General features: G+C 43.3%; 1 protein-coding gene across 2 annotated transcripts in view; it reads left to right on the plus strand.

Annotated features, from left to right (window-relative positions):
• eva1aa (eva-1 homolog A, regulator of programmed cell death a) overlaps nucleotides 1-16,076 on the plus strand; it is a 60,603-nt gene that overhangs the window by 21,999 nt on the left and 22,528 nt on the right. Inside the window, exon 5 of one of the 2 annotated variants that reach the window (XM_025056952.1) lies at nucleotides 5,135-5,278. In XM_025056952.1, coding sequence (XP_024912720.1) covers nucleotides 5,135-5,278 — 144 coding nt within the window. Of the gene's footprint in view, nucleotides 1-5,134; nucleotides 5,279-15,915; nucleotides 16,067-16,076 lie in introns of those variants that run through there. The other variant, XM_025056953.1, reaches the window with a different exon arrangement.

The raw sequence follows: 16,076 nt of genomic DNA on the forward strand, positions 1-16,076 counted from the left end.
CTCAGAGTTTGGCCCGTTAAAAAAGGGACAGTATTAGGTTCCCCTTCAAGTATGTTTGTACATGTGTGTATGTGTGAGTGCTCAGGATATCCTCATGTCCTCTGAGCTCCTGTGTGGGAGAATGTTAATGACTCCAAGCTTGGATACATGACAGGTCTTAGTAAAAGTGCAGCTACTGTGGAGCTGAGCAGCTCATTTATTTTCTACGCTGCCTTTGTTTGGTTCATGTATTAGAGGAAATGGACACTGTGCTGTGTGAATGAGTAGCCAGCGCAGGTGTATGATAACCAGTATGTGTGTGTGGACATTTGAATGAAGGGGGGCGTGGGAGGGGTGGTTAATACATTCCCAATGATTCAGGAGTCAAAGAAATTAGAATAAATATGCCCCAAATATGACTGACAGGTGACACTGTACTGTTGGTCAGCCTTTAGTCCCCAGATAAGACAGATATTTTTGAATGATTTCTTTTGTTCTTGAAGACATTTGTTCATACTTTACTCTAAAGTTCTCAGATACATTTCTGTGTATCCGTTTGTATCGTATTTGGGTTGTTAATGGAATCAGAATCAGAGATTCTGCGACAGGTACAGTAGCTGTGGCGGGTAAACTCGGGCCGCTCTGATATCTGGTTTCAGACTTTGGGATTAAATACAGGAGCTGACCCTCCCTCTGCATTGATGGAAAATCGACTCTACTGTTACAGTTGTGCGGAGGCCGGATTACAGCTGAGGGGAGGTGGTGTTTACTGTCAAAAAAGAGAAATCACGTCTTTACTTCCACTGCTGACACTCCTTGTCGCTCCTACCCTGTCTCCCAAACACAAACTGCAGCCACCCACTGACACCTCCAGGGGGTGTTGAACTCTGACGATGCCCGGGTGGGAGTTCCCCCGTCAGCCCTGTCTTTGATGTGGCTCCCATGTCACTGGAAGCAGGAAGTGGGTATGTCTTGAGTGACAGCTCAGGCACACACCATTAATTATTTTTAAATACCACCACCATCACCACCACCCCCCCGTCCTTAGTTATGTGTTGCCCTGCGTATGCGTGTGCAGTATTTGTACTTGTACTCTGGCACCAGTTGCAGTAGCCGTGTTTGTTTTGAAGCCGTCTTGATTGTATGCGTCTTTAAACATGTGTTTGAAGGTGCCAACATGATGGTTACAGTAAGCTCCTAAAACCACACCATCCTGGGGCGATTGTCGCTGCCTGGGCTGAGAGAAGGGCGGCTGAAGTCCCACAGCTCTGTGCACCTGTCCAGGTGGACCTCAGAGTGTAATATCAGGTGTCAGCCAGGATTTGCTCAGACATTGTTTACCTCAAAGAGCATCACTTACTGTCACATGTTTTGGTTTCTTCTAATTGGTTCCCTCAGTCCAAGTCTGTAGTCCTACCCTGGCCAACAGTCATGCAGTGGGATTCCTGAACTGTGGAGATTATTTGGATTTAAATGTTGGTATTTAGTTGATTCTTTTAGTAGTTATCTTTTAAGAGGTTTCTGCTTCCTTTCTGGTTTTGCTTGGTTTTTTTTTTAGCTGAGGCGACTATTGACATGTCCTCTAAATTAAATATATATTTGCCTAAAATTGACCCACTAGGTGGCAGTAATTTTAGAATCACACCTGCTCTTGTACCCAACAATCAAGCAAGATTGATGGAGTTAGCCAGGTCAGCCTAGCCTAGATTAGCTTAGCTTGGTAAGGGCCGATTTTTTTTTTTATGTTGCCCTAACAAACGTACAAAAAGTACTAGCACACTATGAACATCGTACTAAAACAAAAAGTACTAGCACACTATGAACATGCTGCTATGCTTTTTAGCACCATCTACAGGCCTCGTTTGACCTATATGATAAAAGAATATATATATTAAATTCCTGATTAAACCTACACGTGTTACCTTTGAGCTCTGGGGACTTGTATCTGCCTCCAACAGAAATATGGAGGCAGATATTTATCCACTGGTTTTTGTGCTCACTGAAGTCGGATGTTCTTTGATGTCGTCTGCTGCTCGGGTTTGGGCTGGGGTGGGTTTGTGGAGAAGGTGGAGTAGGACAGGTTTTGGCGGCGACGGAGAATCCACAAAGCAAAAGTGGGGCCTGCTCAGCCCTCCTCTCTCATCTGCCCCATTACCATCACACACACACACACACACCTCTTGACATCTAAATAGGCCTTCAGTGCTTGGTATGCAGGATCACAGACTCTGTTTTTTTTTTCATCTCTTTGCTTTCACTTTTTGAGTACGTGCTTCACGACGAGGGTTCCACAGGAGAGTGTCGGCACCGACTGGTTGGGGGATCGCAGCTGCAGTTCAAAGTTAACACTTGGCTTTTTGAAGACACTTCCAGTTGTTGGGGTTCAGGCTGATCTGCTGTAACTGTATCTGTGCTTCGCCGTCACTTTGAAGTTAAAAAAACTCTCTGAGATGTTTTGAACCTCAGATTACATGAATTCCCAAGTATGTATCTGAAGAAGAAAGTTCAGGCAAAGGTCAGACGTGGGGTTTACGATCTTTATTTAAACTGCACGAAGACTAAAAGACGTGTGACTGAGTTGTTGTTGTCAGTGACTGTTTTCAGTCAATTTCTGAGTGTTTTTGACGCTAGGAATGACCTGCTGTCATTTTTCGGGTGTTTGTTAACATTTGTGCACACATTCTTTCAGGCACAGCTAAAGAACTCTGTTTGTTTGTTAACATTTGTGCACACACTTATAATCTTATATATCTGACAGGTCAGTTGATTCTACAGATTATTTACATTTTTAAATGATGTTTAAAAGCAGTTTTAAGGGTTAAAAAACAGAAGCTGAAGGTGGACTGTTCCTGCTGTCGTCAAAGGGAGTCATTTAAGGGTTAAAAAACAGAAACTGAAGGTGGACTGTTCCTGCTGTCGTCTGCTGCCTGTTGTTAGAACAAATTCACAACTGAATCAAATGTGTTAACATATTTAAACACAAGCCACACTCTTGGACATGTGCAGGGTCTGTCTAAAAGTCACAGCTTCTGATGATAAAACCCCATTCTGCTGCACAAAGACTTCAAATCCCACAACAATTACTCGAGTTTCCATATCAAGTTATCGTACGGCAGGTGAGTCAGCGGAGGAGCAATTGTGACGGGTTGGCTCTCCTATTGTCTCACAAGTTCCAGGAAAGGTGTGTGTGGGTGGAAATCCAGATGGATTCCCATGAAAAAAATTTTTGAAAAATGATTTTAAAAAAAAAGGAGTCTGCGTTGGATGTGCTAAATTGATAATAAAAATAAAAAGTTAGTCCAGCAATATCTTAAGGACAGTTTTCCACCTGACATCCAGTATTCAAAGTTGAAATGTTCCGCATGAACCCTGTTGTCTTTTCATCTTTAAAAGACATTTCAGGGCAGTTTTTTCCCCCCAAACTCTGTGAATTTTCATGCCTTTTCTGTGACTCTCTAACCCTTGAAGGGTCCGACAGGTTATCCTGTTACACCCACTACATTCCAGTTGGGAATTCCAGCCTGGTCTCCAGCTGGGAAGTGTCCTGGTGTCGTTGCAAACCAGATCACAGATGAACAGACAAACATCTGGGACACTTATTAATACCCAGTCCCTCAGCTGGACTTTCATTGTAAATCCAATCACGGTGAACGACGGTGTTCCCAGAATTCCCATTGTTGACACACTCCACGGCCACTCAGTTGCTGTCTTTTACTTCCTGACTGAGCCATTTGTCCTTTGACCTGTGCCATAATTTGTCCTGGACTGTTGACGTGCAGGACAAACCCAGAGCAGTCGATCCCTCAGCGTCTCCCTGGGACAGACGGTGATGGAGCCCAGTGTCCACTTTCAAAGCCTTTTCTCCTTGTGTCTCTCATTTAAAAGGTTAAATGGACTTCAGAGACCAGGGAGCGTCCGTGTGGAACCGAGTCACATTCACTTTTCCCACACAACTCTGAGGTCGTGTCGTTAAACCGTGGAAGGTTTATCTCACCTCTGAGTAAATATATACTGAAAAAAAGATTTGAATCGTTAATGTATTTAATTCCTAAAAATAGCCGTACTTTCAGTCAGGCAATATTGTTAAATTATATATATTTATATTTATATATTTATTGTTCAAACATTATATGCTGTATGTACAAATACATATATATTGTCTGAAGAAATTGAAGGATTAGCTTTCATATTTTCATATATTCTCTTGCGACCACATTATTATACTAAAGGTTTATTTTCAGATTTAATCCCTAATTTCTTTTGTACATAATTGTACAGATTATAGGTCAGTTTGAAATAGGAAAGGGTTGAAGGCAACTTTAATCTGATGCCAGTAACGTATGTGGTGAGTGCGGGACATCAGTGAAACATACGATCTGCTTCGGTGCTGGTTTAAATGTAAGAGAAGAAGAACTTCTGAAGATGAAAAAGAAAAGGAGAGACAAGCCTCATTTGTTCATCCACGTTCACAGATGAGAGGCCGGTCCTGGAGGAGCTGGCAGGTGCTTAGTGATGATGTATGACTGTCTCATCCATTACTCTGTCAGCTCTTCATACACAAACACGTATACGAGGCTGGATCAGGTGTCTGTGCAGACAATGTGAGGCCCCTGTGAGGTTTTCCTCTGTGAGGGTCTGTTGTGGACACCAGCTCCACCCTGGGAGCTGAGGAAGCCTTCACAGGAAGGTGTGTGTGTGTGTGTGAGAGAGAGAGAGATAGATGTTCTCTTTAGAGTCTGCAGGATGTTTCTTTTCAGGTGTGTGTGGGTGTGTGTCCATGTGTGTTGTAGCTGACAGAACCTCATGTAGCTCCTTTGTGCCTGAAGTGCTGCTTGTCCGTCAAATTCTATTAATAGGCAGCAGGTCAAGCAAACCCAGGAGGAGCAATAAAAAAAATACTTAATACTCAAAAACGTATTCCCAGAAAATTTCTCAGTTTAAAATTTACCAAAGGCTAAAAAAAAAAAAAAGATTTCTCCGTTGATTTCTCAGTTTAAAATTTACAAGAAACGTTGATTTCTCAGTTTAAAATTTACATTGAAACTATCAAATAGGTGAAGACCATATAAAAAAATTGAAGTGATGCTATTGGCTCTCTTGTCGTGTCCTTCACTCATCCTGTCCTTATTCTTGTCCCTCCGTGTCCGTCCATCAGACTGTCAGTCCACCATGGCCCTGCAGGTCCTCACCTCTCGCTGTCAGGGGAAGACGAGCTGCCTGGTCCGAGCCTCCACCAGAGAGTTTGGAGACCCCTGTTACTCTGGCACCAGGAAGTACCTCAGCGTCATCTACACCTGTGGTGAGTCTCTATGTACGACAGTGGCCTCAAATTCTCTGCCACTAGGGGGTGGTGTTTACCCAGTGATCAGGACAACTACAGCCTTATGGATTAATAAATACCTTAGGCAAACTAAGGGCCACATTAGCTCAACCAGGAAGGAAAAGAATATATAGACATATATAAATGTATATATATATTGCATGAACAGATTCTGGGGGTAACACAACAAATACATTTGTCCAAAAGATCAAAATTAAGGCTTGAAATACTTCTTTATCCTCAGTGAAGTTCAGAAGAAGAATCTGTCAGATTAACTTCTGTCATGACTCTGTGTCTGTGAGGATGAAGGAGAGAATGATTATCTTCTTTTTTATCTGCTTCCCACCCCTGGGACAATCCTGAACTGACAAGGTTGTAATTCATTAACCTCATACTTGGACACACACACACACACACACACAGCCTGGAGACACCAGTTTGATCTCAAAGCGCCGCCGCCTGGAGCATCTCGAACTCCACTAAATCACAGTCAGAGAAATCCTGGAGTGAACAGGACTGACATTTCACTGTGTTTCACTATTTGCGTTTATACTGTGGAATTTATGAGATTGCTGAGTGTCTACACTCATCCCAAAATCATTATGAAGTATCCTGAGGGGCCAGAGCTTGTACCAAAAACACACACCGTTGATTGATGGCTGTCCTAACGTCTCATCCCAGTCAACACAGTCTTCACTTCACACTTCTTTGCGTGCAAATGTTGCCCGTGATTGTGTCAGATTGTTGTCCGACTGTTGGTCCATCCTTTATCTGAGTCACCATCAGTCGGTGCAGAACACACACACACACAGAGACAGTTGTGTTTATGGAGTCGTTAGGCTTTAAATCTGAGTCTGACCTTCCTTATCTGACGCTGATAACAGTGTACGACTCGCAGCTCAGGAGATGAGCGGGGTCTGCATACCTGTCAGTGTTTTTTAAGGGCAGGGGCTGCGGAGAAAAAGGAAGGATGTGGACTGGTGTTAACGTTCAACAGACAGGGTTCATCATGGGGCTTGGAATCCAGTGCTGTCAGTGTTTGTCAAAGGGCAGATGAAGGGAAACGTTACAGTTTATTTAACTCACACAGACGCGGCTGTGTGGACTCAAACAGCTAAAAGTAAAACACGTGAAACAAACGGATTAGCTCGAGTAGCAAAACAGCAGCGAAGCTAAAATGTTAGGGATAAAAAATTAACGTAAAACGAGAAACACATAAAACCCTTCTCAAAATGTAACTTAAAGTTAGCAATAATTGAGCTAAGTGTTAGCCGAAAGGTAGCAACAATTTTTTAAATTTTATTTTTCAGATTACAAATAGAGTTAGAAATATTCCAGCTATTTAAAACTAGCTTTCACGCAGAGCAAAGGATAGAAAGTCTAAATATAATCCAAAAATGATTGTAAATGTTGCTAACAGTTAGCTTGGATGAAGCTTTCACGCAGAGCAAAGGATAAGTCAAAAATGATTTTAAATGTTGCTAACAGTTAGCTTGGATGCCACAAAACTACAAGTTTTAAAGTTGAGGAATCAGATCTGGGCAGAGTTGTCAGTGAGATTACTAGTATTTGTTAGGAAAAGGAGGAATGTGGAGCAGTGTTAACCTTTAACAGCTATAGGTGCCTGTGTGTGTGTGTGTGTGTGTGTGTGTGTGTGTGGTGATGGCAGCCAGTTTCCCTGCACTGTGGTCAGAGCTGAGATTTAGGATGAATGTGAATAAATCAGTGCAGTCGTTGTAGACGTGAAGTCACTGCTCGCTCCAGGCTCCAGCTCGGTGGTAATTTTGGGGGGATTCTCTTTCATTGGTGGTTGAGTGTGTGCAGTGTTGACCCCATTTGTACGGGCACCGAGAGTCGAGGATGTCTGTCTGCACATGATTGGTCGCGTTTATGTGTGTTCACGAGTGTGTGTGTGTGTGGGGTGGTCTGGATGTTTCATCTAAAAATGATGGCATGTACTTAGCCAGTGATTGATGATGAAAACCTTTAAACTTGGCTCGGAATAGACTTTTCTGGGAATGAAAATAAAAAGTTAGCACCAAATACACTTTTAAGTGTGTTCTCAAATCTTGGAGGATTTTTGGAGGAGTTTTTTTACTAATTTATTTTAAACAAATCTCCCTTTGATTCCCTTGAAAACTCCCTTTGTGTAGTGTTTCTGTTCTTCCTTAAAAGTCCTTGTTTATTGTATTTAAGCTTCAGCAACTATTCACAAAATAAACAACGACATCTCTCTTTGCCTGCAAGTAATTTCTCTGGACTGTGCATAGCATGTAGTTTAGAATTCGACCAGCAGATGGGGCCTCACAGCAGCAACAGATGTCCAGTCCTTATGTCCTCTAGATGTGAAACAAACTTTACCACTGAAACGATTAGTGTGTGTAAATTAGTATTAAGAAAGGCCAAGCTAATTATCATCTCCAAATCATATAGAAATATCTATCTAATATCTAATAACAATTTCTAATGGACCCCCTGAAAGCTCCCCCTGACCTGTCTCTGGGTCCCAGACCAGTGTTTGGGCCACTTAAAATGTTTTCAACCCTTTAACAACATTAGTGCTATTTTTATGTCGTTTACAAGCTGCCAAGAACAGAGTAATTAGGAAACAGTTTTACAGGTCGTTATGTCTGCATGGGTTCGTGTGCATGAATTAGACCCTGGTTTCACAGTGAAGACCCTGGCCCTGAGCTGCAGCGTCTTCTTCACACTGCCCCAGGGCTGGACACACAACTTAACAGACACTGTCTCCAGAGGAAGTACTTGTAGTTTGTGAATTTCTTTAAAAAAAACAACAACAACAACATTATTAAGACTTTCTGTGCAGATTTACTGAAGTTGCACTTTGTTTTGTTTATTTCAAAAAACCAAGAGGAAATGTATGTGCAGTTTAAACATGGAAATATTTATCCCCGCTGCACTCATTAAAGATTGATGAATGAGTCTGCTCAGGGCACATTCTTCCGAAAGCGAGGTTCCAGTGTGGCCCTCTTTGAAGTCTCCTTCTTGTAGTGTGTTTGCAGCGTTTGACCTTGGTCTTTTGAAGCTGCCTCTGTCTGAATCTATGTTCCACAGGAAACACACTTCAGGTGATGTATCGTCACAGAGACCGTGGTCTTTGAACACTCCACTTGCTTCGTCAGGACGATTAAATAAGTTGCAAACGAGACGGAGAAATTAAACGATTCTGTAACACAAAAACACAAAGTGGTGTTTCAGTTATAAAAATCTATTATTAGTTATTGTGAAAAATGACACAAATATCACAGTAGTATCGCTGATGTAACTTCAATAATCATCCTAGCATCAGATGCCTGTTCACCGCAGCGTTTGTTTGCTGGGGATCCTTGAAAATTGACCTTGAAAGTGCTTCAATTCAATCTGGTAAAATGTGTTCAAAACTCCTGGGTCTCATCTGCACAGTTCCAGCGCCTCAGCATGTCAGATTTGTGTCCTGCAGCCTGACATCACTCTTGCTTTTTGTCAACATCCTTCTTGTTCGGTGCCTGGCTGGTGAACAGACGCGGCCCGAGGACATCCTGCTCCTGCACCACTGTGTGTCCCTGTCTGTCTGTGAATGGAGATGAATGCAGATAAACATGATGTATGGACGTCCACTCGGACCGTGTGCTCAAAAGTCTTTTCCTTCTTGCTTTAGTCCTGGTCCCTGCAGACCAAAGACTCTTATGGAGTGGTGGGGTTGACGTCTAATGAGGAGTTTTATTTTGGGAGCAGGAAATGGATTAATTGTGGCACTTACCTAGTTAACAGAGGGTCCAGAGAAGCTGGGAGGAATAATCAGCTGAGGTATTTTCCTACTCTGGACTCAGACCACAATGTTGAAATGAGATCCATAAAGAGCCCTTTATTATCATGTACATGAATTTGGACAAATCACCACATTCTCTTCTCTGGATTTGGTTACTGGTGTAAAAAAATAAATAAAATAAAATAAGGAGAACAACAACTGATTTTCCTAACATGAAAAAAAAGATCATTCACGAGGGAAGAGTTTTCTGGAATTTTTGGTTTATGTTTATTAAACAACAAGTGTAAGGCTTTCTCCACCCCTGTGTGAGGCGCTGTTGACAACGTTTAAAGACTAGCCTTTAGCCACTGCTTCTACTCATTATTCAACTGTCGCGTAAATAAATGTTGATGAGCAGATGTGTACACCGACATATACTGTAGTTAGGAACTAGGCTACAAACAGCTACAGGTTAGCCAGAAATGTCAAAACTTGTGGGTTAGCAAAATGTAAAAGTTGCCCAAAAAACTACAAGATGGTTAAAAAAAATGTTTTAAGTTTCAAAAATATTGTGAAAACTATTTTAGTGCTTAACCAGATGTTACATCTGAAATATGTTTGCTACATCAGGTTTACATTTTCTCTCGGGTATAAAAGAGTTTCCGAGCTTAGAGCATGTCACATAATCTTTATCAACAGATGGAGGTTTTTCCTGGTCGTCCTAATAATGCAGATGTTAATATTTTATCAAGCACATTTATTCGGAGGAAACTTAGATCCGTTGTCGTCCCCCGTAGGTGAGTCATTTCCCTTCAGCAGATAAAATGTTGGATTGTGTTTGATGGAAGTGACCAGTTTGGGTTCGCTTCGGTTAAGGCTTCACTGCAGGGACTAAATTGTTGGCTTGGCAGTGGCTGCTGCTGCTGCTGCTGCTGCTGCTCTGCTCTGCTCCGTGCTACTGCTGTTTTTAATGGACACGGTCCGAGCGGTGGAGTCTGTGGCTGCATGCACACGGTCCAGGAGGGAGTTGATTTAGATGTAACAAGGGAGAAAAGGCAGGAGATAAAGATGTAATTCAGGGAGCTGAGGGTTTGGATTGTCCCAGTTGGTTATTCAGACACACACACACAGACACATAAGCGCTAATGCCGGCTTGAGGCACATGTGACCGCGGCAGGCCCCGCGCTCCTCTGAATCCCCGGTGCACATTCAAGTCATGTCAGTGGAGGAGACTGTGGGGAAGATGTTAGTTTTGGACTATTTGTGTGGAATTGAAGTCCAGCCAGGCAGGCTTGTGGCGGCAGCCGGGCCCCATCGTTACCCTCCCGTATCTGGTCCTATAGATGCAGTAAAACACACACAAATAGCTGCATTGAAACAAACCGTTTTTCCCAGTGTCTATAATTGTCAGGTTTTTACCCGCAGGCACCGTACAACAGTTTACTGCCCAGCAGTGCTGTATGTTTTAACTCTGTTCAGTCTGCTGGTCCAACAATACGAGGTCAGACCATGACTGTGGTGGTGGGAGGAATATGGGGGGGGGGGGGACCACCTTTAAGGATCAGTTCTTTAAATTCAGAAGAGCTCGATGAGGTGGTGCAGTGTTTCCTTTTAGTGATGCCTCTCTCGGTGTCTTCCTCACTGAGACTTTTTAAAATCTTACTTTATGAGTCGAACTTATCACAATTAAACCAAACTAAAACCAACTTTTCCAAAGAAAGAAATTAATAGTTTTCTAGCGAATGCTAATCTGTCAAAAAACACAATTCTTTTTGATTTTTGAAAGGCTCAAAGTCTAGAATTTATGCTTATTTAATATTAATTTCTTAGTTGTGATTTCTGCTTCACTACCGTTTCTGTCATTCGTTGCATGCGTGTAAATAATCCAAACAGCTGACATGTGATGTGGGTTATTATTGTTATTATTATTATTACTATCATCACTGTTCTGTGAGTTCCGCTGAAGCTATATTTTGCGAGTATCTCCATGGTGTGAGAGAAACACAAACAAAGTCAAAGTGTGTTTTCTGCCTGCAGGCGATGCTCAGACTGAGGTGTTCTTTTATCACCTGGCAGATGGAAGGTTAAGTGAGTGCGTTTACACACTACAGCTACTGGAGTACTTACGTCTGGTTGTTGGCTCTTATTACAACTTTTAACAGTTTCTAGCTGGACATCATCAAACAGGTATTTTTATAGGGTAGGAAAAAAAATGTATGTTTTTTTTAAAAGCCTTTTCCAGTCGTACGCTGAAGCCCAGAGAGATTCCAACGGCCCCTGCCTCGTAACACAAGCCTGACTCTGCAGAAACCCTGCAACAACAGGCGCAGCTGGCACTCTCAGGAACGCTGCTGCGAGAAAACACGCTCCACGTGACCTGGGCTGACCTGCGCGTGTCAGCGCGTTGCATTAAAAGTGCTTCTATGTGGTTTGGCCAGTGTCCATAAAAGGTACTGAGTTTGGCATTACATGTGTGTTCTCGTCTCATCAGGACATTATATTCAACATCACTGTGCTTTGCTGGTGGCTCAGGATGATGTCGAAACTCAGTGAAACCAATGAAGAGTGTGTGTTTTCTGGTGTGAATTTAGCGTTGAACATTTCAGTTTGTTTTAACTTTCTTCCCCCTGTAGTGTTTCAGCCTCCAGATGACCAAATCCTGGTCACAGTCCTTGTTTTTTTTTTTGTTTTTTTTTTGTGATTCCTCTCCTTCAAAGATTCAGTCACATGACCATCCCTTCAAAGGTCTTCCTGTGATAACCCAGGTTGATTGGGTGGAGAACAGTCTGACTGAACACTGATTGTGATTAACTCTCTTTAACCTTTGAGGCTGATGATCCAATGACCTACTCATGAAAACAGAGATAAACCATAGGAGCTGATTTGTTGATTGGTGGCCGTTGCGTGCTGTGTTCATCAGTGAGGTTGACTCCTGGAGTCAGTTGGAGTGAATGGACGCATTGTTTTCTTCCCTGTTGTTTTTATTCCTGTGTGATGGCGTCTCATGACACCGTCTTCCATCCTGTTTGTCTCACTTGTCGATCGTCCACACCTGTTTGATGCCGCGTGTTTCAGGGCTCAGTTTTAACACACACCAGCGTTAATCTAAATGAGTGTGTGTGTGTGTGTGATGGTGATTCTTTGCACTCTCAGTATATTCAGTCCAGCCTCCGTCGTACGGAGTGTTTTCAGGGGCCGGGGAATGTTCTAGATCTTGGCTCCGGGCTCTTTGTCTGCGATAGAAAACTGGGAATAATGGAAAGAAACTTCAGTGAATCCATTCGTCATGCAGTCATATGTTTGAACACAAATCCCTAAATGTACACACACACACACACACAGGAAACCACACAGGGACAGAAACAAATGCACACACACACACGTCTCTCTCTCTCTCTCTTTCTCTCTCTCTCTCTCTTTCTCTGTCCTGTGGTTTTCTTGGACTTTTTTTTTTTTTTTAATCCAATTCGAGCAACGGCTTCTTTTGTTTAGAGCTGGAAAATGCAAAGTCAGCAGAGCAGTGTGGAGAAGAAGGGTCTGCCAACTTTGTCGGCTTACAAAACTCATAAACTGTACAAACACACACACATTCACACTCACACACACACACTCCTGGTTTTGTGACACGTCGTGTTCACAGTAAATAACAAATTGACTCTGCTCTGTGTCTTAGTGTGTGATCTGTCGTTCATTTGTCCACAGAGTGTGTCCAATCGTGTGTGTGTGTGGGGGGGGGTGTATTAGAGAGGGGAGAAGTGGTTGGTACTAATGCTTTCCAGTCTGTGGCTGGTTTCAGTTACCCTCCTGTGGTGGACTCGGAAGGGGAGAAAATGAGGATTTGTGTGTGTGTGTGTGTGTGAGGGTAGAAAGCAAAAAAAAAGAAGAAATAAAAACTAACTTCCCAATTCATCCTATAGTGTAGTTGCAGTATAAATTTAAATGTCCCTTCAGGTCTATAAATCATTGCAGAGTATTATGGGTAACAGTGGAATTACATAATGTGTGTGTGTCCCTCAAAAACACACACACACACACACACACACACACAATCTCTTCTCCTTCTTTGGACTTTGTTTATAAATGTAGAAACCAAAATGTCTCCTTAGCGCACACACAGCCAGTACTGTAGAACCGATGAGAGACGTCGGAGTCCAAGTCGTCTGGACTGGACTTGGACCAGGACAGTGATAACAGTTTTGTTTTGAGGAGAACAGTTTTAAAAACATAATGGTTTGTAAAATCTGTCTACGACGAGCACTGACTGTGAACTTGTGTGTCGCTGGTCGAGTCTTAAATATCACAGGACGTGTTCAGAGCCCTGCGGTACTTTCACATCATTGAATCATAGTCGTCTCGATAAAAGATCCCGACCCCCGTGAACATGTCCCACGAGGGATTAAATAAATGTATGAATGGATTAAACCTGTGCGTTTGCTGCTGTGGAGGCGTGAGCTCTTTCACTGGAGCTGCTGTAACTTTATATCTCGATATCACATGGCAGAGAAAAGTTAGAATTGTGTGTGTTTTCCCCCAAAGCGCCGCTCCTAATCATTTAACGGACTGTGTTTGTACAGTTGTGTCTTTAGTCTCACGTCTCCCACACGCCTGGAGCTGCGTGTCCTGGATGTCATACACACACACACACACAAACGCTTGAGTGAAATTTGTAGTTAAATTTCCTCAAGCTGCACATTAACTTTTTCCCCTCTCTCTCTCTCTCTCTCTGTTTCTCTGTCTCTCTGTTTCTCCATCTCCCACACTCACTCATGCATACAGCACCAGCCCCCACCTCCTCCTCCTCTTCCTCCTCCTCCTCCTCTTCTGCGTCTCCCTTCTCTCTTTGACTACACACTCACACAGCAGTAGGTTGAGGAGGTGGACGCTGCTCTTCTGGGTTTTTTTTTTCTTTTTCTGTCTCTTACCCGCTCATAGACATACACAGACAGAAACTCCCCCTCCCTCTCTGTCTCTCTCTGTCTCTCTCTCTGTCTCTCGCTGTCTCTCCCTCTCTCTCCTCTTGTCACATTCCAGTCGTCTAAAGCCGGCTTCAACTTTCTCTCCCCAAGAGGAGGAAGAAGACATTGGATGGTCTCCTGCTCAGTGCAAGAAAAAAGTGGGAGTCACCATAAAGGATCATAACTACCTTTCTTAAAGAGGGGGGTATTTTTTCCCCTCCCTCTTCCTTTCTTTTTTCCCTTTTTTGGGCCGTCCTCACTCACTCACTCACTCTCTCTCTCACTCATTCTCGTCGGACCCACGGCCAGAGTTTTCATGTGAGTGAGCGCTTGTTTTCACTGCAGAGCTGGTCCTAGTTCTTTAAAGCTCTTCTGTCGGGACCTGGGAGAAGGGGGAGGAGGTGGGAGTCACAGCCGCACTCACAGCCGCTCACTTCAAGGAGAAAGTTACAGGAGGGTTTTCCATTCAGCGATGAGTGTGTAAGTGTCACCTTGTGTTCCGTCTGTCTGTCTGACGTCTGGCAGTTTTTATTTGTCGGAGTCGAACCTCCATCCTTTAACTCCTCTGGAACATTTTTAAAAACGCCAGCTTCGGCGTGCTGTAACTGTTTCAAAGACTGAAATTGAAATACCTCACCTCGTCAGGAATGCTGTTTGCCATTTAAACTGTTGGTGGCTGAGGATGTGTGATCGGATGAATTCTGAAACTGGAGTGAAAGCTCGTGTGCGTGTGGTGGAATTTCTGTGAAACATGAGGAAACAAGTGTTCAGGAGCTCGCAGCGAGATTTGCCAGGATGACAGAGTGGATTAGACTCTGACAGGGAACTGTGGAGGGTCACGTGTGGAGAGGATGAGATCACATAAAAACACCTCAGCAGTACCTGACGAACACCCTGTCAACGGCGGAGCTTTTAAATAGAAACTGTGGTGATAACAAGTTTGTCATGAATCTGCTACTGGGTGTGTTTTTGTTTTTTAATGAAGCTCTTGCTACACTACCTGGACAGAGTTTTCTTCTTCTTGTACACTGCAGTCAAAAACTGTACTCTTAAGTTGAATGTTGCTCCAAACAATTGCCAAGTGATGAAGTAAAAAATCATGAACAAGAGGCTGAAACACTTCTGGAAACTCCTGATTTCATGTGTGTCATTCAAGGATCCACTGGCTTCTACTTCATGCCAGGGAATTCCCTGTATGTGCAGGAGAATCAAGGCAGCCGTCGTTGTTATCTTTCAAAACCGATCTGTCTCAGGGTCTGCTTTGGTCGACAGCCTTCATTCAAGCAGACGTCATTATAGACAGGAAGCCTTGAAGATGTTCCTCTAACCTGACCTTCCTCAGGAAGCTGCACGTGGGACGCTTTGAAATCATCTTTCCCTCAAGATCTGACATAACTATGTAGTTTGGTTCAAACGGTGGCGTCTGAGACTTAACCTTTTACCTCCACCTTCTTACGCTCTGTATCTGCTGCTATGTATTTGATACAGGTGAGGAAGAAACAGACAAATTTCAGCAGTCCAGTGAGTGACCATTCCTGGATGGCAGGTCAGAGACCAGACTCTTTTGCGCAGTTGCCAGTTCGGTTCTACTTCAGTGATAAGAGACGAGGACTCTTAAATTACCACCTGTTCAACTTTCACGCAAGATGAAGACGTCCAGGACACGAGACGTTAAACCCTTATAGTCAGTCAGGCGCGTCATGTAAGAATACAGTGGTACTTGTTGTAGTACTTTAAGTGTGATTCACTTCAAGTTTTAAGTGACAGGAAAAGTTTAGTTAGTAGTTCCAGTCGGTCCATTTTTCCAGACCAGAGTTTTTCTCCTTGTCCAACCCAGACCTTACTCTTACTGATATTTTTGCCTTCCGTCAACACTAAGCTGCACCACAATCTTGACTTGTGCCGGTACACAAACACACGTCAGCCCTTGTAAACAGAACCAAGAAAACCCAGTGAGCTGGTCACACCACCACACAAGGCTGCAGTCACTCCCTCCTCCGTTGATTTCTAAACAGGGATTGGACAAGAGTGCTGTGTCTCTGTGCGTCCGCTGTGAAAACCCAGGTACAGTTGT

This window comes from Cynoglossus semilaevis, chromosome 7, assembly GCF_000523025.1.
Source record: "Cynoglossus semilaevis isolate Cse_v1.0 chromosome 7, Cse_v1.0, whole genome shotgun sequence".
Taxonomy (NCBI): Eukaryota; Metazoa; Chordata; class Actinopteri; order Pleuronectiformes; family Cynoglossidae; genus Cynoglossus; species Cynoglossus semilaevis.